This window comes from Nannospalax galili, unplaced genomic scaffold, assembly GCF_000622305.1.
Source record: "Nannospalax galili isolate Female #2095 unplaced genomic scaffold, S.galili_v1.0 scaffold960, whole genome shotgun sequence".
In the NCBI taxonomy this organism is placed as follows: Eukaryota; Metazoa; Chordata; class Mammalia; order Rodentia; family Spalacidae; genus Nannospalax; species Nannospalax galili.
Window position 1 is genome coordinate 1,508,659 of NW_008348313.1, and position 21,095 is coordinate 1,529,753.

The 21,095-nt window shown below is 50.5% G+C and overlaps 2 protein-coding genes across 8 annotated transcripts in view; both read left to right on the forward strand.

Moving 5' to 3' along the window:
• The first annotated feature begins 8,183 nt into the window (after window positions 1–8,183).
• Window positions 8,184–19,636, forward strand: Fcgrt (Fc fragment of IgG receptor and transporter). Of its 6 annotated transcripts, none has more exons than XM_017801103.2 (7): window positions 8,202–8,313; window positions 9,202–9,281; window positions 9,715–9,987; window positions 10,298–10,573; window positions 18,262–18,531; window positions 18,889–19,020; window positions 19,326–19,636. In XM_017801103.2, exons 2-7 carry the CDS (start codon window positions 9,215–9,217, stop codon window positions 19,433–19,435), a joined length of 1,128 nt encoding a protein of 375 aa, XP_017656592.1. In that variant the 5' UTR covers window positions 8,202–8,313; window positions 9,202–9,214; the 3' UTR covers window positions 19,436–19,636. The 6 variants fall into 6 exon arrangements, with proteins under 6 accessions (XP_008843292.1, XP_017656592.1, XP_008843290.1 ...); XM_008845068.3 differs by lacking the exon at window positions 8,202–8,313 and adding an exon at window positions 8,364–8,498; XM_008845069.3 differs by lacking the exon at window positions 8,202–8,313 and adding an exon at window positions 8,364–8,498 and having other exon boundaries at window positions 18,904–19,020.
• A 462-nt stretch (window positions 19,637–20,098) lies between these two features.
• The window catches only part of Rcn3 (reticulocalbin 3), a 12,145-nt gene continuing 11,148 nt past the window's right edge, over window positions 20,099–21,095 (forward strand). The window contains exons 1-2 of one of the 2 annotated variants that reach the window (XM_008845071.3): window positions 20,099–20,314; window positions 20,707–20,956. In XM_008845071.3, the coding sequence (XP_008843293.1) occupies window positions 20,718–20,956 (239 nt within the window). In that variant the 5' untranslated portion in view covers window positions 20,099–20,314; window positions 20,707–20,717. Of the gene's footprint in view, window positions 20,331–20,706; window positions 20,957–21,095 lie in introns of both variants that reach the window. The other variant, XM_008845072.3, reaches the window with a different exon arrangement.

Below are 21,095 nucleotides of genomic sequence, written 5' to 3' on the forward strand. Positions count from 1 at the left end.
ACACATTCACACACACACACACACACACACACACATACACACACACACACACATACAGTCGTCTTTTTGAGACAGGGTCTCCCTGTAGCCCCAGCTGGCCTGGAACTCACTATGTAGACCAGGCTGGCCTTGAACTCATAGAGATCCACTCGTCTCTGCCTCCTGAGTGCTGGGACTAAAGGCTTGCGCCACCACATCTGGCTAAAATATAAAATAAAGCATAATAGAAAATAAAATATAGTATAAGACAAAGCAACATAACACATAAGTTTACAAACTTGTCAAAACAGAATTGACTTAGCTGGGCATGGTGGCACACTTGGGAGGCAGAGGCAGGTGGATTTCTGTGAGATGGAAGTTCTGTGAGATGGAGTTCCAGGTCAGCTGGGGCTAGAAAGGGAGCCCTTGTCTCAAAGACAGAGAGAGAGAGGAGAGAGAGAGAGACAGAGAGACAGAGAAAGAGAGAGACAGAGAGCAACTCCGACACCTCTATGGCTCTGACAACCCCAAGTGTTCCTGTCCACACAACTGAACACAAGGCTCTCATCTCTTGCAAGCCCTTGGTGTACTTTATTGCTACTTGAGATTTTGAAAAGGCTCCTCTACAGCACTTTTTGACCTCACAAGTCTAAGAGGTACAGAGGGCAGCATTCCAGCAAGATTTGGCCACAATAATTACTGGGAGGGAACTTAGCAAGAAAAGTCAGCAGCGAAAAAAACACAGAGAGCCAAAAAGCTTTTCCCCTTAACCCTGTAACTGCAGTTTTGAATGCAAAGGGCACGTGTTTTTCCTAAGAACTAGGGGAGACAGTGGGGGCTACTATGGCCTGAAGGACAAAGAGAAGAGAAGGGGGTTCTCAGGGGGAGATGTCACTCAGTGGGTAGAGTGGCTGCATGACACCCATGAAGCCCTGGATTCTATCCCAGCACTGCATAAACCTGACACTGTGGAGCATGTCTGCAATCCCAGCACTCAGGAGGCAGAGGCAGGAGCATCAGAAGTTTAAGGTCATCCTGGGATACTTATCAAGTTTGAGGCCAGCCTGGGCTACATGAAATCCTTTTTGCTTGTTTATTTATTATTTATTTGACACAGAGTCTCACTATATAGCAGTGGCTGTCCTGGAGCTCCCTTTGTAGACCAGGCAGTCCTCGAACTTTGTCTTCAAATCTGCCTCTGCCTCCCAAGTGCTGGGATTAAAGGTGTGTACCACCATGCCCAGCCTCAGACCCTGTTTATTTTTTTCTTTCTTTTAATTTAATTTTTTTTTGTTTTTGATTTATGTTTGCTTTACGTGTATGAGTGTTTTGCCTGTATGCGGGTAAGTGTCCCAGGGTCGTGCAATGCCCTTGGAGATCAGAAGAGGGTGTTGGAGCCCCTGAAACTGGAGTTATGGACAGTTGTTAGCTGCCATGTGGATGCTGGGATTCAAACGCGGGTCCTCCGCAAGAGCAGTCAGTGCTCTTAACTGCTGAGCCATCTCTTCAGCCCCCATGAAATCCTGTTTCTAAAAGGGGATGAGGCTGTCTGTGGGAGAAGACGGTGAGATGGTGAGATGGCTCATTGGGTAAAGGCATTTGCTGCCAGACCTGACAATCTGAGTTTGATCCTGAGGATCTACACAGTAGGAGAGAATGGACTCCTGCAAGTTGTCCTCTGAATTCTACACATATTCCTACGCATATTTGGGACAGGTCAACCACGAGGAAGGGGACAGATACCTGAAGAGTGTCAAGGTTCCCACTAGCCACCTTGTGTAAGGGAAGATGTTCTCTGAAGGAGAGAGATGGCTTTTTAATTGTTTCTCAAGTCTCTGAGCAAGTCCATCTGATGAGGGGGTGGGAGGGAAAGCACTTCAGGGGGAGAGGGAGAGGCTCAGGTTCATGGGGGGAGGTGGGAGGTGAGCTGTCAAGTGGAGCAGCAGCTCACAGTGGAGAGGCCAGAAGTAACGCAGGTACTTGAATGTGCAAAAAGCAAAGGCCCATATGCATGTTGTCCATATTAAGTTTAGGGGAGACCAGTCAGGGTAAGATAATCTAGCAAGGGGTCTGTAGAGATGGCTCAGCGGTTAAGAGCACTGACCGTTCTCGCAGAAGACCCGGGTTCGAATCCCAGCACCCACATGGCAACTAACAGCTGTCCGTAACTCCAGTCCCAGGGGATCCAACAGCCTCTTCTGACCTCCTCGGGCATTGCACGACACGGGTGCACTTACTACATGCAGGCAATACACGCATACACATAAAATAAAAAAAATAAATTTTTTAAAAAATTAAGTAAAGTGGAAAAAAAGGGGGGGGCAGCAAGATGGCTTAGCACGTCCTTGCGGAGCAAGCCTGGTCCATCTGGGTTTGATCCCTGGAATGCACATACAGTTGGACACAAACTGACCCCACACAGCTGTCCTCTGACCTCCACACATGCCCTCATGTGTACATAATAGCAGCAAATAAAAATTTAATAAATGAATAAAGTGACACTTTTAGGCCAGTGAGACGGCTTATAAAACTGCTTGCTGTGTAACCTGACACCTGAGTTTGAGCTCCCAATTCCATAACAGAAAAGAACCTACTCCTGAAAGTTGTCCTTTGACCTACTCTTTCTCTTCTCTCTCTCTTTCACATTCAATGATAATAAAATTTAAAAAATATTTTATTTATTATTATTTTTATTTTATGTGTATGAGTATACTGCTTGCATGTGTGTGAGTGCACCTGTTTTGTGCAGTGCCACGGAGGTCAGAAGAGGGCTTCGGATTCCCCTGGAGCTGGAAGTTAAGGACGGTTCGTAGCCACCATGTAGGTGCTGGGAATCAAACCTGGGTCCTCTGCAAGAGCAGTCAGTGCTCTTAAAGGCTGAGCCATCTCTCCAGCCCCTATAAAATTTAAACTTAAGAGTATTTGTATGAGTGCAGTACACATGTGTGCATGTGTGTGCATATAGGTACACCATGTGTGCACGGAGGCCAGAGGTCGATATCAGGTGTCCACCTTGATTGCTCTGATTTTCTGAGACAGGGTCTCTCACTGAACCTGGAGCTCACCATGTTGGCTATGCTGAGTGGTCAGTGAGCCCCAGGGATCCTCCTGCCCCCTCACCCCAGCACTTGGGTCACAGATGCATGCTGTACCACTGCACCTGCCTTTTTATGTGGGTGCAGGGGATCTGAACTCAGGTCCTCACATTTGCCCAGCAGGCACTTTACTCACCAAGCCGTCTCCCTGGCTCCCCCAATTTTTTATTATATCAGAGAGGAGAGAGGCCATGAGAGCCGTTGAGGGTCTTTCCAAAGATGCAATGTTCACCCAAGAGATACGTGGGCAGTGGACCATCCCTGTTGCCAGTGTAAGACCCAGGGTCAGGATGCCCACCTGACTGAGATATGCCTTAGATTGGGATGTCCCATGAGAATGAGGCACCTCCTGACTCACAGAGGTGAACTTCAGCGCCAAATGGGCTCAGTGGGTCAGGCCCAACTGACCAGGAAAGGAAAGTGACAGACTAGAGCTGGCTGTACAGAGGTCACATGGAGGGGAACAGGAATCTGGCTGGAAGCTGCAATCACAGTCAACTGCATGTGCTCTCTACTGCTCTGGAGGGGGAGGAAATCTGGGCGAGGGAAGAGTGGGGGAGGGGCTGGGATGCAGCTCAGTTGGTAGAGCGCTAGCCTAGCATGCATCCATCCCCAGCACTTTGTAAACCAGTCATGGTGGTGCATGCCTGTAGTCCCAGCACTTGGGAGATGGAGACAGGAGGATGGGAAATTCAAAGCCAAGCTGGAGAGCTGGCTCAGCGGTTAAGAGCCCTGGCTACTCTTCCAGAGGCCCTGGGTTCAATCACCAGCACCCATGTGGCGGCTAACAACCACCCATAACTCCAGTTCCAGGGGATCCAATGCCCTCTTCTGACCTCTGCGTGTATACTTACATACAGGCAGGCGAAACCCTGATATACATTAAAAAAAAAAAAAAGCCATGACAGAGATGGTGCCGATGGGCTGGTGGTGTGTGGGCTGTGACTGAACTCACCGAGAAGAGGTAGTAGAGGTTAGATGCAGTCAGTGGGTGAGACAGTGGAGGAACCGTCTGTGGAGGACAGAGGACTATTTTAAAAATATTTGTTATTTTTATGCGTATGACTGTATTGTCTGCATGTATGTAAGTGCAACCGTGCTGTGCAATGTGCGCGGAAGTCAGAAGAGGTCGTTGGATCCCCTGGAACTGGAGTTATTGATGGTTCTGAGCAGCCATGTGGGTGCTGGGATTCAAACCCAGGTTCTCTGCAAGAGCAGACAGTGCTCTTAACCGCTGAGCCATCTCTCCAGCCCCAGGACTACTTTTTTAAACTATTTTTTTTAAGGCAGGGTCTCAGGTAACCTCAGGCTGGCCTCAAACTCACTATGTAGCTGAGGATGACCTTGAATCCTCCTGCCTCCACCTCCAGAACTGTGGGATGACAGGCATGTGCCACTATGCCTGGCTAATGCCGTTCTGAGAATTGTTTGGGTTTTGGTTTTTTATTTATTTATTATTACTTTTTTATGCGTATGAATGTATCACCTGCATTGTATGTAAGTGTACCTAGGTTATGCAATGCCTGAGGAGGTCAGAAGAGGACATTGAATCTCCTGGAACTGGAGTTAGGATGGTTGTTAGCTGCCATGTGGGTGCTGGGAACTGGATCCAGGTCCTCTACAAGAGCAGACAGTGCTCTTAACCACTGAGCCATCTTGCCAGTCCCTGGTTTTGTTTTTTTGAGACAGGGTCTCTGTGTAACCCCAGCTGGCCTGGAGCTTACTACATAGACCAGACTATTCTCATCTCACAGAGATCTGCCTGCCTCTGCCTCCTGGGTGCTGGAATTAAAGTTGGATGCCACCACCCTTGGCTTCTGTTTGAGGAATTGGACCCTTCTGCATGCCAAGTGAGCATTCTGCCCCCTGAGCTGCACCCCCAGCCCTCGGGACAGCCTTGTTTTAGTGTCACTGCATCCTGGTTGTTTGGGTTTTATCAAGTGGCACATCTGTGGGCTCCTGTCTGAATGTTTGGGCATCTCATTCTGCTGAGGAATAAGTTTGACAGTGTGGGTTGTGTTTTCTTGGGACTGGTTATCTGTGAAAGGCAAGGGTGGGTGGAAAGGATTGAACTTCTGACCGTCTGAGCATGCTCATTGAAGAGCAAAATTCTTGGGCTGCCGAGACAACTCAGTAAAGTGCTTGCCTTGCAAACACAAGGACCTGAATTCAAATCCAGAAGCCATAGGGGGAGAAAAGCCAGGACTGCTGGTGCACATTTGTAATCCCGGCACTGGGAAAGGGTGACAGGAGGGTCCCTGGGGTTCATCTACCCAGTGAGTCCAGGTTCAGGGAGAAATCCTGACTCAAAGAAGGGGACAGTGGTCTTGAGGAAGACAACTGAGGTGTTCTCTGGTTTCACACACTACATATACACACACTTATATACCACATAAACACTCATGCACACACACTCCATACATATACACACTCCACACCCTCCACATGCACATATACACACAGTTATACACACAAACACACATACACACCACACGCACCCACACACACATATACACACACACTCCACACACACTCATGCATACATACTCCATACATACATGCACAAGCTCACACCACACCTCCCACATACACATACCACACACACACTCTCATACACAATCATAAGGAGGCTTATACACACATGACATATGTGCACACACACACCACACACACACACACACACACACACACACGCACACACTCACACAGTAGCGCTGTCCACAGTGGGATGATGGCTCCTGAGATGGAGTGTGCACATGCAAGTGTGTAGCATGCATGTGAGGGCCAAAGGACAACTTGTAGGAGTCAGTTCTCTCCTTGTGGGTCTCAGGGATCAAACTTGGGTCATCAGGCTTGGCAGCAAGCACCTTTACCTAATGAGCCATCTTGTGGCCCCCATTTTTTTGGTCTTTTTTTTTTTTTGGTCTTTTTGAGACAGGGTTTTGCTAGAGCCTCAGCTGAACTGGAACTCACTATGTAGATCAGGCTAGCCTTGAACTCAGAGAGATCCACCTGCCTCTGCCTCCCAAGTGCTAGGATTAAAGGTGTTCACCACTATACTCAGCTCCGGGACCAAAATTTTAAATGTATTAATGTCTGTGTGTGTGTTCCCACCCTCACGGGAACTCATGTGATATGGGGGGCACTCTGCCATGGTACCCATGTGTAGATCAGAGGAGAACTTCGTGCACAGTTGACTACTTCCCTCTTTATAAGGACTCCAGGGATTGAACTCGGTTCACCAAAGCCCTGGGAGAAATTTTAATATGGATTTATGTTAGATTTATCCATGGGTTGTAATAGAAATAGAGGTGCTCAGAGGAAGGGCTGAACGCTTCCAATCTTAAACACTCTTGCTTAAGTATTTTCTTTTTTTGTTTTGTTTTTTGAGACACGGTCTCCCTGTAGCCCCAGCTGACCTGAAACTGGCTAGGTAGACCAGGCTGGCCTCCATCAAACAGAGATTCACCTGCCTCTGAGTGCTGGGATTAAAGGCGTGTGCCACCACACCTGCCCTGTTAGGAGGGTTTTAAAGCCTCCACCCTTTTTCCTTTCTCTTTTTTTAGTAAACGAGGTCATAGGAGTTTCCTGAGGTGCATGGGATAGGGTTACAGCTGATGAATGAGAACTCCAGGTCACGGAGTTGCACACGGGGGCGAAGATATCTTTTTACTCTAAACAAAGGTTATAGTCTTATTTGTGAGAATTTTCAGATCTGTAATAGTAAAAGGGAAAGGCCGGCCATAGATGCCCAGGCCTGATGTGGCAGATCGCTTAGTGTTCTTTGAAATCTCCCGAAACATAAGGAGCATTGCGTCTGTGTGAGCTGAAGTCACAGCAAACGCTGTTGACTGTTGGAATTCTTGAGTCTCTGCTAGTGTCTTGCCCCATTCAGGCATCTCTCTCTCTCTCTCTCTCTCTCTCTCTCTCTCTCTCTCTCTCCCCTTTCTCTTTCTCCCTCCCCCTCTTTCTCTCTCTTTGTTTTTCTTTTTTTCTTTTTTGTCTTTGTTGAGACAAGGTCTCCCTGTTGCCCCAGCTGGCCTAGAGCTCACCATGTAGACCAGGCTGGCCTTGAACTCACAGAGATCTGCCTGCCTCTGCCTCCCGAGGCTGGCCTTGAACTCCTTATGTAGCTAAGGTGTTCCTTGGACTCCTGATCCTCCTGCCTCCACCTCCCGAGTGCTGGAATCACGGTTGTATGTGACCATGCCCAACTTTCCAAAGTTGTGTGTGCATGCACACATGTGTACATGTGTATATGGAGGCCAGAGGTCAACATCAGCTGTCTTCCTCTATCACTGTCTACCATATTTTGAAGCCCGACACCCAAGTCTCAGCTACATTCATTGACCAGCAAGTCCTTGGTATCTTTTTAAAATTTCTTTTATGTATATGAATGTTTTGCCCGCATGTGTATAAGTGCAACATGTGCATGCAGTGCCAGTGGAAGCCAGAAGAGGGCATCAGATTCCCTGGAACTGGAGTTAAGAATGGTTGTTAGCTGCCATGTGGGTGCTGGGATTTGAACCTGGGTCCTCTGCAAGAGCAGCCAATGCTCTTAACCACTGAACCATCTCTCCAGCCTCCAGGCTAGCTTTTTATGAGTGTGCCGGGGATCTGAACTTAAGTCATGTGCTCAAGGCAAGTACATTACAGACTGAGCTGTTTCCCTAGCCCCGGGCTTCACACTTTTCTCTTTCTTGCCTCTGTCTCCCAAGTGCTGGGATTGCAGGCCTGAGCCACCACACCTGGCTTCTAGACAGTCTGTCTACCCGTCCACCTACCCACCTGTTTGTGTCTATGTCTCTGTGCTATTTATCGGTCCTGGCAAGATTCTGGGTGGGTGGAGGGTAGGGACAGGGCCTATAGGAGGCTCTAGCCATAGAGCTGCAAGCTGGGCTCGGCTGCCGGAGTCAGCATTGCCAACGCTGGGCAGCGCTGGGAGTTGGAGCAGGCACACAGCTGGAAATGGGCTGGGGCCAGTTATAGCAACTGTTCCAACTAAGTATCTGTGTCTTGGGCAACCACTCCATGGCTGAGCCACACCCCCAGCCCAGAAGTACTGGGGTGTCTTAAAGCAACATGCAACGGTATTGGCCTTTCCGGGACTAGAGGGAACTGTCAAAAACCTCTGAAGGAGTAAATAGGGAAGCTGCCCTGGGAGGCAGGGGCCTTGGAAGATCAGGACGGACAAACAGACAGATGGCCTCAAGAAGCTTCCAAAGAAATACCACAAAAGGTTCAAGAGAGGCTGGGCCTAGGGCCAGGGGCGTGCTCTGCAGCTGGGGGTGGAGTTGGATGCCCTCAGAGTTCCACAGCACAGGGTAGAGACAGGATGTAAGAAAGGAACTAGGGGCTCCAGGCAGAAGATCCGCAGGGCTGCCGAAAGGGAGCACAGGGCTGCAGAAAGGGAGCACAGCTGCCGTGAGCAAGAACCCAGGCTGAGGGGCAGAGAGGAGGCTGGGGTCTGGGCTCCTGGGTGAGGGAGGAGGCTGGGGTCTGGGCTCCTGGTTTGAGGGAGGAGGCAGGGCGTGGGCTCCTGGGTGAGGGAGGAGGCTGGGGTCAGGCTCCTGGGTCTGAGAGAGGAGGCTGGGGTCAGGCTCCTGGGTCTGAGAGAGGAGGCTGGGGTCTGGGTTCCTGGTCTGAGGGAGAGGCAGGGCCTGGGCTCCTGGGTCTGAGGGAGGAGGCTGGGGTCAGGCTCCTGGGTCTGAGAGAGAGGCTGGGGTCAGGCTCGTGGGTCTGAGGGAGGAGGCTGGGGTCTGGGTTCCTGGTCTGAGGGAGGAGGCTGGGGCCTGGGCTCCTGGGTCTGAGGGAGGAGGCTGGGGTCTGGGCTCCTGATCTGAGGGGGGAGGCTGGGGTCTGGGCTCTTAGTCTGAGGGAGGAGGCTGGGGTCAGGCTCCTGGTCTGAGGGAGGGGGAAGAGGAATGATATAAGTCTGAGAGACAAATTTTAGTCAATCCAGTTCTGTAATTCATTAACTAAAGTGGTTCAAATGAGGGGGTGAAAGTTCACAAAGAAGCAGGGAGGTCCTGTGGTCTTGGCCTGGGTTCCATCTCCACTGTCCACTGTCCTGGTCTACACAGCGGTGAGGTGGGGTACAGGAGAGTCACGTGCCCCTCTGCTGCAGGTTGCCTGTCAGGATGGGGATGCTCCGGCCCTGGGGCCTCAGCCTCTTGCTTGCCCTCCTGCCTCGGACCTGGGGCACAGGTGAGAGGCCACTGGGAGCCGGATCAGGCTGAGGGGCCAGGAAAGAGGAGGCAGAGGGTAGAAAAAGAAGATATCGTGCACTCACGTCCTGGCGCGTCTGAACTCCATTGTTTATAGCTTTATGCAGTCTTTGAACCCTGTGTATGAACCAAATGCTATCCATATCTCGGTGTTCTCTGTTCCTATTTCTCTGGGTCTCTCTCTGTCTCTGTCTCTCTCTGTTTATGTCTCTCCCTGTCTCTCTGTCTACGTCTCTCTCTGCTTCTGTCTCTGCCTCTATCTCTCTCTGTTTCTGTCTCTCTGTCTCTCTCTCTTTCTTTCTTTCTCTGTGTCTCTCTGTTTCTCTCTCTCTTTTCGTAGGTCCCTGGCCTCACATCCTGCTGGAATCCAGTCCCTGTGTTCCCACTGACTCTAACTCTCTTCCTCTGCACAGAGATCCGTCCCCCCCTGATGTACCACCTCACAGCTGTGTCAAACCCACCACAGGGGACTCCTGCCTTCTGGGTCACAGGCTGGCTGGGTACTCAGCAGTATCTGAGCTACAGCAGCACACGACCTCAAGCGGACCCCTGGGGGGCCTGGGTGTGGGAAACCCAGATGGCCTGGTACTGGGAGAAGGAGACGGCGGACCTGAGGGACAAGGAGCAGCTCTTCCTGGAGGCCCTTGAAGCTCTGGAAGGGGAAGCCAGAGCCCATGGCAAGGAAGGTAGGGCAAAGAAACCAGCGTCTGAGGGAGGGGGCCGGGGTCTGCACCCCCAGGTCTGAGGGAGGAGTCTGTGGCCTGTACATCTGGGTCTGAGGGAGGAGGATGGGGTCTGTACCCCTGGGTCTGAGAGAGGAAGGCTGGATTCTAGACTCCTGGATCTGAGGGAGGAGGCCGGAGTCTGCACCCCTGGGTCTGAGGGAGGAGGCTGGGGTCTGCACCCCTGGGTCTGAGAAAGGAGGCTGGGATCTGTGCATCTGGGTCTGGGGGGCTGGCCCTGGCCTTGATTCAGCTCTCTGGTGTTATTATTCAGGTGACTTCACGATGCAAGGTCTGCTGGGCTGTGAACTGGCCCCTGACAACTCCTCATCACCCACGGCCTTGTTTGCCCTCAATGGTGAGGAATTCATGCAGTTCGACCCCAAAATTGGCAACTGGAGTGGAGAGTGGCCCGAGACAGAGACAGTCAGTAATCTGTGGATGAAGAAGCCAGAGGTGGCCAGGGCGGAGAGCGAGTTCCTGCTGGTCTCCTGCCATGAGCGGCTGCTGGGCCACCTGGAGAGGGGCAGCTCCTACCTGACCTGGAAGGGTAAGCACTCCATCTCCTCTCCCCGTGTTTCTGTTCTTGTTCCATCTCTGGATCCCCAAAGCCACACTTGATGTCCTCCCAGAAGCCCCTTGCTATGCAGTGCAGTCTGTGCCCACACTTCCCAGCCGACCTTGCTTAAGGTAGAGTCTCATGTAGCCCAGGATTGCCTTGAACTCCTGATCCTTCTGCCTCCATCTCCCAAGTGCTGGAATGACAGAACTGTGCCACTAGACCCAGCTAACTGCTCTTTGTGAGAGAGGGTCTCACTATGTAGCCTTGGCTGGCCTTTTAGACCAGGCTGGCTGACCTCAAACTTGTAGTTACACGACCACCTCCACGAGGATCCCAAGTGCCGACATTTCAGGTCTACACCACCATGTCCGAATTGCAAATGTGTGCAAATCTTAATATTTTATTTATTTATTTTTTATTTTATGTGTATGAGTGTATTGCCTGCATGTGTGTGAGTGCACCTGTGTCCTGCAATGCCTCTGAGGTCAGAAGAGGGATTCAGATTCCCTTTGAAGTAGAGTTAAGGAAGGTTTGTAGCCGCCATGTGGGTGCTAGGAATCGAACCTGGGTCCTCTGCAATCAGTGCTCTTAACCGTTGAGCTATCTCTCCAGTCCCTGCAAATATTTTTTAAAGGTTGAATCTTGGGGGAGGGGGCTGGAGAGATGACTCAGTAGTTAACATTTGCTGCTTTTATAGAGAACCCAAGTTCGGTTCCCAGCACCTATGTTGGGGGCTCACAACCTCCTGTAACTAAAGCTCCAAGGCATATGACATCCTCTTTTGGTCCTACAATTATTGGCACACACACAACACACACACACACACACACACACACCCATCAACACATACGATGCAAGAATTTAAAAAAAAAAATCTTAGCCAGGAGTGGTGGTGCATGCCCTTAGTACCAGCACTCAGGAGGCAGAGGCAAGCGGGTCTCTCTGAGTTCAAGGCCAGCCTCGTCTACATAGTAAATTCCAGGACAGCTGGGGCTACAGGGAGACCCTGTCTCAAAAACACCAAAAAAAAAAAAACCAAAAAAAAACAAACAAACAAACTTGAATTAGGGTCCACATGTTGCAGCGAATCAATTCATCTCTTCAAAATGTTGTCCTTGAACTGGAGAGGTGGTTCATGAGTAAGAGCCCTGGTTGCTCTTGCAGAGGACCTAGGTTCAGTTTCCAGCACCCAAATGGCCACCCACATCCTCCTGTGCCTCCAGTTCCAGGGTATCTGATGCCCTTTCCTGGTGGGCACTGCGCATATGTGCTGTACATAATATATACAGGCAAACACAGAAAATAAAAGCAAACAAATCTCTTTTTTTTTTTTTTTTTTTTTTTTTTTTTTTTTTTAAGCAGGGTCTCCCTGTAGCCCCCACTGGCCTGGAACTCACTATGTAGACCAGGCTGGCCTTGAACTCACAGAGATCCACCTGCCTTTGCCTCCTGAGTGCTGGGATTAAAGGTGTGCGCCACCATGCCCAGCATCTTCTGTTCTCTTAAATGTATCTTTGCAATGTGGAATGATTTTATTTACCATTTCTTTTTCCTTTGTGGACTGTACTTTTACCGGACTGTCTTGGAACCCCTCCTGAAATGACCTAGCTCTTCTGTTATTTGTAGTTTTATACCTTTGTATTCTGCATACAGGTCTATGACCCAACATGAGTCCTTGTTTGTGACAGTGTCTTTGAATCTGTAGGTTTCTTTGCCCTTCTCCTCTTTCTTTCTTAACAAAATGGATTTTCAGAAAACAATTATGTGTACGAGAGTTTTGCCTGCATGTATACACGTGTACCATGTCATGCAATATTTGCAGAGGTCAGAAGAGGGCATCTGATTCCCTGGAACTGGAGTTACTGATGGTTGTTAGCTGCCATATGGGTGCTGGGAAATAAATCCAGGTCCTCTGCAAGAGCAACTGATGTTCTTAACTGCTGAGCCATATCCCTAGCCCCCTAACAAACTGGATTTGAGGAAGTTAGTTATTTATACTGTGCATTTCATCCTGTCTCTGTGTGTGTGTGTGTGTGTGTGTGTGAGTGTGTGTACATATGGAGGTCAGAGAACAGCCTGAAGTCTTGTTCCTCAGGCACTTTTCACCATTTTTTTAAAAGAAGGTTTTATTTATTTACTTATTTTAATTAATTTTTATGTGTATGAGTATTATGCCAGTATCATATGTGTGCAATGCCCACGGAGGCCAGAAAAGGGCACTGGATCCCCTGGGACTGGAGTTATACATAGTTGTTAGCTGCTGCCGTGTGGGTGCTGGGAACCAAACCCCGGTCCTCTGCGAGAGCAGCCAGTGCTCTTAACTGATGAGCCATCACTCCAGCCTCCTGTTTCATTATTGTTTTTGAGACAGTGTTAAACTATGCAATCCTGGCCAGCCTGGAACTCACTATGGAGACAAGGCTAACTTCAAATTAGCTGCCTCTGCCTCCCGAGTGCTGGCATTAAAGTTGTGCCCAACATGCCCAGCCATATCCGTGTGTTAGTATGGTTTCTGGAGATTGAACAGGGTCTTGTTCTTGCTGAACACAGGTCACCTTCTTTGCAGTACAGTGGCATCTTGCTCTTGGAGGATAAGTGTCTATGTCAACTTTTTTTTTTTTTTTGAGGCTGTGTCTGTGGCTCATGCTGGCCTGGAACTCACCACATAAGTGAGGGTGACCTTGAACTTCCAATCCTTCTGCCTCCCCTTCCTGAGTGCCAGGATGACAGGCACACGGTACCACACTGCATGGTGCTGGGAATGGTAACCAGGACCTCATGCATGTTAGGCAAAAACTCTGCCAAGTGCGTTGCATCTCCAAGTAGGAATTCCTTTTTAGAAAATGATTTAAATTTTTACATTTATTGTATCTTGGGTGTTGGTGTATGCACACTTGTGGCACAGCACACATGTGGAAGAGGACAGCTTGTGCGAGTCACTTCTCTCCTTCCACTGGGTAGGTGCTGGGGAATCAAACTCAGGTTGTCAGACTTGGCAGCAAGCACCATTGCCCACTAAGCCATCCTGTCAGCTCTTTTAATTTTTCAAATATATGTGTGCATGTGTGATGTATGTATGTGGTACATGCACATGTGCGTGGGAATGATGTGAACCTATACACATGCAGAGAGGCCCGAAGAGGATGTCAGGCATCTTGCTCTATCTTAGTCCAAGTCAGGGTCTCTCACTGAGCCAGCAAGGCCCAGCACCCTCTGCTCTCTGCTGCCCCACACCCAGTGCTGGGCTTATAGGTGCAAAGTCACGCTCAGGTTTTTATATAGGTCCTGAGGATTTGAACTCGGGACCCTATCCTTGTTCAGCTCTTACCTGCTGAGCTATCTCCCCAGCCCCAGGAATTACTTTTTAAAAATATTTTATAGCCAGGCGTGGTGGCGCACGCCTTTAGTCCCAGCACTCAGGAGGCAGAGGCAGGCAGATCTCTGTTAGTTAAAGGCCAGCCTGGTCTACATAGTGAGTTCCAGGACAGCTGGGGCTACAGGGAGACCCTGTCTCAAAAAGATTTTAAAAAAATCATTTTTTTTTCTTATTTTGTGTGTATGATTGCATTGCCTGCATGTATGCAAGTGCACCCATGTCATGCAATGCCCACGGAGGTCAGAAGGGAGCATTGGGTCCCCTGGAACTGGAGTTATAGACAGTTGTTAGCAGCCATGTGGGTGCTGAGAACCCAACCTGGGTCCTCTGCAAGAGCAGCCAGTGTTCTCACCACCCAGACATCTCTCCTGCCCCCGGGTTAATTTCTTCAAGAATCTCCAAGGTGGCTGCACCATGTACCTGCCCCTCAGCATGAGCGTTCTAGTTTCTCCACATCCTGGCATACACTTGGTATGTTTTTGTTTCTACTTTTTGTTTACTTTTAATAATGGCCTCATGTTGTCACATATGAGGTTCTGTCACTGTTTCTTTCCTTTCTTCCATAAATATAAGACACCGCTGAGCCACACCCAGCCCCTCACTGGGGGATTCTAGGCAGGGGCTCTACCCCTGAGCCACACCCCAGCCCCTCACTGGGGGATTCTAGGCAGGGGCTCCACCACTGAGCCACACCCAGCCCCTCACTGGGGGACTCTAGGCAGGGGCTCTACCACTGAGCCACACCCCAGCCCCTCACTGGGGGACTCTAGGCAGGAGCTCTACCGCTGAGCCATACCCCCCAGCCTTCTTTTAACTTAAAAGAATTTTAAGTTACATTTTATTTACTTCCGTATATGTGGAAGCACCAGCTAGCTACAGCATGTGAGGAGATCAGAAAGCAATTTGTGGGAGTTGGTTTTCTCCTTCAACCTTGTGGATCCTAGGATTCAAACTCAGGTCGTCAGGCTTGGCAGCAAGCACCTCTACTCCTCTATGGTATTGGTCCCCTTTTATTAACATTCTCAAAAATGTTTGTTATTTGTGTGTGTGTGTGTGTGTGTGTGTGTGTGTGTGTGTGTGTGTGTGACTGCATGTATGCATGTGCCTGTGTGTCTGTGGGGGGGTATATGCAGATGTGTACAGGTGCCCATGGAGGCCAGAAGAGGGCGTAGGGTTCCCTGAAGCTGGGGTTACTGGTGGTTGCGAGCTGCCAGAGGTGGGCCCTGGGAACTGAATTTGGTTCCTCTGAAATAGCTTGGCATGTTACTAACCACGGAGCTATCTCTCCAGCCCCTCATGAGTCCTTGTTTTACTTTTTATTTTTAGACAAAGTCTCACTAAGTTGCCCAGGCTAGCGTTGAACTCACTCAGTAGCCCAGGTTGGCCTTGAACCTATGATTCTCCTACCTCAGATTCTTGAGAACAAGGATTACAGATCTGGGCAACATAGTTTGTGTGCACATGCATGTGTATGAATGTTTTGCCTGCATGTAAGTGTACCTCTTGCAATGCCCACAGAAGCCACAAGAGGGCATCAGATACTCTATAACTGCTGTTAAAGAGGGGTTGTTAGCCACCATGTGGGTGCTGGGAACCCAGATCCTCTGCAAGAGCAGCCAGTGCTCTTAATCTCTGAGCCATCTCTCCTGCCCCTGTGCCACACAGTTCAGAAATGCATTCCTTCAGTGTTTCAGTGTTGTGTTTTTGTTAGCAGAAGCACAGACCAGGCTGAATCTTAGGACTTGGGCTGAATGCTGGGGACTCGTCAGGTGGGAGGGACTGACATGTCCCTCATCTCTAGCACAGGAAGGCACATCCTCACCAGAAAACAATAGTAACTAGGAGGCAGGACACAGAAGTGCTGACCAGAGGTCCAGCCCTGTGTGGTTGACCTGACTGTGCAGCAAATCTTGTGAGCTGGCAAGAGAGACTGCTCTCACAGGGAAGCGGCCCAGCTTTCTCTTCCCCAGGAACTGTCAGCTTATTTTCTGCTGAGCACCCATAGCCAAGGTCCCAACCAGAGCCAAGAGTGCCATGCCCACCCCGGATGGAGGGAACGCCCTTGTTATTACAGCCCTGCTGGGTTCACAAATACCCTTGGACTTGCATTTAGTTTTGGGGTTTGTTTGTTGTTGATTCTGGGTCTCATGTAGCCCAGGCTGGTCTCAAACTCCCTATGTAGTGAAGGATGACCTTGGACTCCTGATCCTCCTGCTTCTACCTGGGATTACAGGTGTGTGCCACCAGGGTTATGTGGTGCTGGGATTAAGTCTAGGACCTTGTGCATGCTACCAAAGCACTCTATCAACTGAACTGCATTCCCAGCCCCACTAAGTTGGTTAGTGTGTGGTTATGCACGTGTGTACAGGTACGCTTGTGTGCAGAGCCCAGAGAGGCCATCAGGTGGCTGTCACTGTCCACCTCATTCATTTGAGATGAGGTCTCTCACTGAACCTGGAGCTAGGCTGGTAGCCAGCAAGCTCCCAGGGTCCTTCTGTTTCTGCACACCTCAGCCAGCATTAGAATTAGCATGTAGTCACATCTAGATTTTTATGTGGGTCCTAGGATCGGAACATAGGTCCTCATGTTTGGACAGTACTCACTGTTTTTACCCATTTAACCATCCTCCAAACTTCAAAAACTGTTTTGATTGATTTATTTTTATTTTATGTGTATGAATGTTCACCTGCAATTATGCAGGTACACAATGTGTGTGCAATGCCTGCAGAGGCCAGAAGAGGGAGTCAGATCCCCTGGAACTGGAGTTACAGATGGTTGTTAGCTGCCATGTGAGTGCTGGGAATTGAACCTCTGCAAAAAGCAGTCAGTGCTCTTAACCACTGAGCATCTCTCCAGCCCCAACTTGTTTGTTTTTGTTTTTGAGACAGGGTCTTACTCCATAGTGCTGGCTGTCCTGGAGCTTGCTATGTAGTCCAGGCTGACCCAGAACTCAAAGTAATCCTCCTGCCTCAACATCCCAGTGCTGAGATTACAGGCATGATCCAATACTCTTGGTATCAAACTTCATTTCACTATCATTAAGCTACTGTGGTTTTGTTTTGTTTTGTTTTTTGTTTTGTTTTGGTCTTTTTGAGACAGGGTCTCTCTGTAGCCCCAGCTGGCCTGGATTCGCTATGGAGACCAGATTGGCCTCGAACTCCCAGAGATCCGCCTGCCTCTGCCTCCCGGGTGCTGGGATTAAAGGTGTGTGCCACCATGCCCCGCTTGTTTTGTTTTTTAAGAGTCTGTCATAGCCCAGTGGGCCTTGAACTGGATATTTAGGGGAGGACGGCCTTGAACTCATGATACTCCTGCTTCTGTCTCCGGAGTCCTGGGATGGTCATGTACCATCACACCCAGCTAGGACAGTGCCTTGACTTGGTTCTCTGCTGGGTCCCCAGCCAAGAGTGGTACTTGGTACTGGAGAGGTGCTCAGTCTGTGTCCATTCAGGAAGGAATGAATGGGCCTGGGGCTGTAGCTCAGTTTGTGGAGTGCCTGTGTAGCCTGACTGAAGCTTTGGGTTCCATCCCCAGTGCAAATGATGGTACACATCTGATATCACTCAGGAGGCAGAGGATCAGTTCAGTCATCCTTGGCTACATAGAGAGTTCTACATAGAGTCAGAGGCCAGCCTAGGCTAGAGCAAGACCCTATCTCAAAACAAAGAAAATAATAAAATGGATTGGTCTGGGGAGATGGCTTAGTTGGTGAAGTGCTTGCTGTGCAATCATGAAGACCTTAGTTCACATCCCCAGCACCCACATAATAAAAGCCAGATGTGGTGGTATATGCCCATAACCCCAACTCTGAGAGGGGCAGAGAGGTGGACATTGGAGGCTTGATGGGCAGCCAGTCTATAAAAAGAGAGAAGCTCTAGGTTCAGTGAGAGACTGCCTCAAAATATAAGGTGGACAGTGACAGAGGAAGACACTTGATATTGACCTCTGACCGCCACACTGGCACACACATGTGCACACATGCATATACACGCCATGCACACATCACACATGCACATACACACCAAAAAAAGAAGGAAAGAATGGAGGTGTGGAGATGGTGAAGGTGATGGAGGTGGTAGAGGTGTGGAGATGCAGAGGTGTGGAGGTGGAATCAGACGGTGACCTTCTATGGTGGCTGATTGGGTCTCTGTCACCCTGAGAACCAGTCTGCTCTTTGCCTACACAGTCTCCAGGGTCACCAAGGTACAGGGCACAGGGAAGGGGGCATCTGTCTCTTACCAGACCCACTCTCAGCCTTGGTGTGGAAGCCCAGCTTAGGGCTGTTCCCTGTGCCTTGCAGAGCCGCCCTTTATGCGACTGAAGGCCCAGCCCGGAAGTCCCGGCTGCTCAGTGTTAACCTGTACGGCCTTCTCCTTCTACCCTCCGGAGCTGCAGCTGAGCTTCCTGAGGAATGGGCTGTTGGTGGGCATCGGGGATATCGACTTTGGCCCTAATGGTGATGGCTCCTTCCATGCCTGGTCAATACTGGAGGTCAAAAGCGGAGACGAACACCATTATCAATGTCACGTGGAACACGTAGGGCTGGCACAGCCTCTCCTTGTGGACCTAGGTGAGGCTGGTCCTCCTAGAGTCTGACTGCCTTCTACTCTGCTCCTGCTGGTCTCTGCCTGCCTGTTGGCCCCTGGCCCAGTCCTCCTGAGTCTGTCTGCCTTGCATTCTGCTGCTGCTGGTCTTCCTGGAATCTGACTGTTCATTCTGCTGCTGCTGCTGTGTGCTGCTCCTTTGGGGCCCACCCAGCTCTCACAGCATGACTGAGTTTTCTCAGTGTTGTGGGTTCTTATATCCAACGTGGGAACATTCTGTCCAGGGAATTATGTGACCTGACTTCCCTCTGCATGCCTCCATCCTAAGACAAATGGCCCTGAGGCCCTGGGAGTGACTCGCTCCTCTTCCATGTCCTCATAAGGATTTCTGGCTGCAGATTCGAGGGCCAGATCCTCCGTGCCTGTGGTTGGAATCGTCCTTGGTTTCCTGGTGGTCCTGGTGGTCACGGCAGGGGGAGTGTTGCTGTGGACACGAATGCGGAGCGGGCTTCCAGGTGTGCAAAGGGACACAGGGAGACAGAGACCAGAGAGAGTCAGACACAGAGATTGAGACCAAGAGAGAGAAGACAGAGACCCAGAGAGACAAAGAGAGACAGAGACCAGAGAGAGAGAGAGAAAGGGATAGAGTCTAAGAAAGAAGGAAGGAAGGAAAGGAAGGAAGGGACAGAGACCCAGAGAGAAGGGCAAGGGGATCAGAAAGAGATGGAGAGAGAGAGAGAGACAGAGGGGGGGGGAGATCATGGATGGGGAGACATGGGTGATCCAGGTGCTGAGGACCTGCTCTCTCTTTCTTTCCTAGCCCCTTGGCTTTCTCTCAGCGGCGATGATGTGGGTGACCTGCTGCCTGGCCTGAGCTTACACCGAGAGACTGACCCTCAGGATGCAAACACCTTCCCAGCCTCAGCCTGATGCCCCCTCCTCAGGCCGCCAATACCCAGTTGCAGTGGGTGGTGCTGTATGGCCTGAACTCCTGGCGTCTCTGAGCCTCCGGAGGGAGCCCTAGGTCTGACGTCCTCCCTCTGGACCCCTCTTTTTATGACCTGCCTCAGTTTCCCCTCCTAATGTATATGACTTTTCCACTCCCACATATAAATTTGGACCCAATCTGTGTATCGTTATTTTCTTTTTTAAAAATATTTTATCTATTATTTTATGTGTTCTGCATGTGTGTACGTGCACGCGTGTCATGCAATGCCCACGGAGGGCAGAAGAGGGTGTGGGATGCCCTGGAACTGGAGTTATAGACACTTGTTAGCTGCCATGTAGAAGCTGGAAATCGAGCCCAGGTCCTCTGCAAGAGGAGCCAGTGCTCTTAAACGATGAGCCACCTCTCCAGCCCCTATTGTATTTTTATTCATAAATTTACGCGACGCCTACACCTTAGCCAGGCCTTTTAAGGAATTCAGCCACTGTGTTCTTTTGCCTCTTTGCTTAAACCATCCTGCGAGAAGGAAAAGAAAAAAATACATTTCCCATAAGCCTTTGAGGTTAGAGCCGCTGGAGGTGGTCCCGCAAACCGGCCCGATGCCTGCCGGGAATGTAGTTCTAATCAGTTCTAATCGGTCGCATAGCCCACCGCGGGCCGAGCCAGGACTTTGTGGACGTGGCGAAGCGCGTCCTGGGCATACCCTAGAGCTCATTGGCTCCGCCCCTTGCCCCTTCCTGCACTCCCATTGGTCGGAGGGCGGGGCCTCTACGCGGCCGGAGGCGGAGCCTGGCTGGAGGGCGGCCAAATTGGACATTTTTGCGTGGACACAGAGCACAGCGTGGGGAGCGAATCCAGGCCGGGTAACGGGGTGAAGAGGTGGGGGGCTGAGCACCGAAGGGGTTTTCGAGATGGGGGTCGCGGTCCGGGCTCGCGTGGGCCTCACCCGGGGGCCTGCAGGATGCTTTTGGCCAGCCATCACTGGTCCTGAACTTTCTGTAGGATGCGCGCCACGTCTCCAACTTAAATCTCCTTTTTCCTGCCCTGGGACCCCTGTGGGGCTCAGATTCCACCCCCATAGGTGGTTTTTACCTCCAAACATTATTCTTTTTGTCTCTTTGGCCTTTTCTTCAGCCCCCAACTTTTTGCAGCCCTGTCCTAGACAATCCCCGCATACGCCCCCCCCCCTCCATGATCTGTCTGGTTTCCGCTTTGCTTCCCTGCGACCCCTGACCTCCGCCTCACCGCTCCCCAGGGACCAGTGAGATGTGGCGATCGTGGTTGCTGCTGCTTCTCTTGCTGCTGAGGCGCGGGGTGCAAGCAAAGCCGTCCCCTGACTCTGGCCCTCACGGCCAGGGTAGAGTGCATCAAAGGACCCCCCTGAGCGAGGTCCCCCATGATGACGTCCATGGGAACTTCCAGTACGACCACGAGGCGTTCCTAGGACGGGATGTGGCCAAGGAATTCGACCAGCTCAGCCCGGAGGAAAGCCAGGACCGGCTGGGGTAGGATGGAGGGGCAAAGGAGGGGAGGTGCGGGAGAAACCAGCTCGTCCAGGGGACTGGACTGAACTTCACTTCGAGTCTTAACTCCTGGAGAAAACCAAGCTAAACCTGAGGTCTCAGGACGCTGGGGGGGGGGGGT

Bases quoted from the DNA above. Each gene is read 5' to 3' on its own strand.
- Fcgrt (XM_017801103.2), top strand. From the start codon at position 9,215: ATGGGGATGCTCCGGCCCTGGGGCCTCAGCCTCTTGCTTGCCCTCCTG. The intron at 9,988-10,297 runs GTAGGGCAAAGA...GTTATTATTCAG, and splicing joins CAGAGCCCATGGCAAGGAAG to GTGACTTCACGATGCAAGGT. The intron at 18,532-18,888 runs GTGAGGCTGGTC...TGTCCTCATAAG, and splicing joins GCCTCTCCTTGTGGACCTAG to GATTTCTGGCTGCAGATTCG.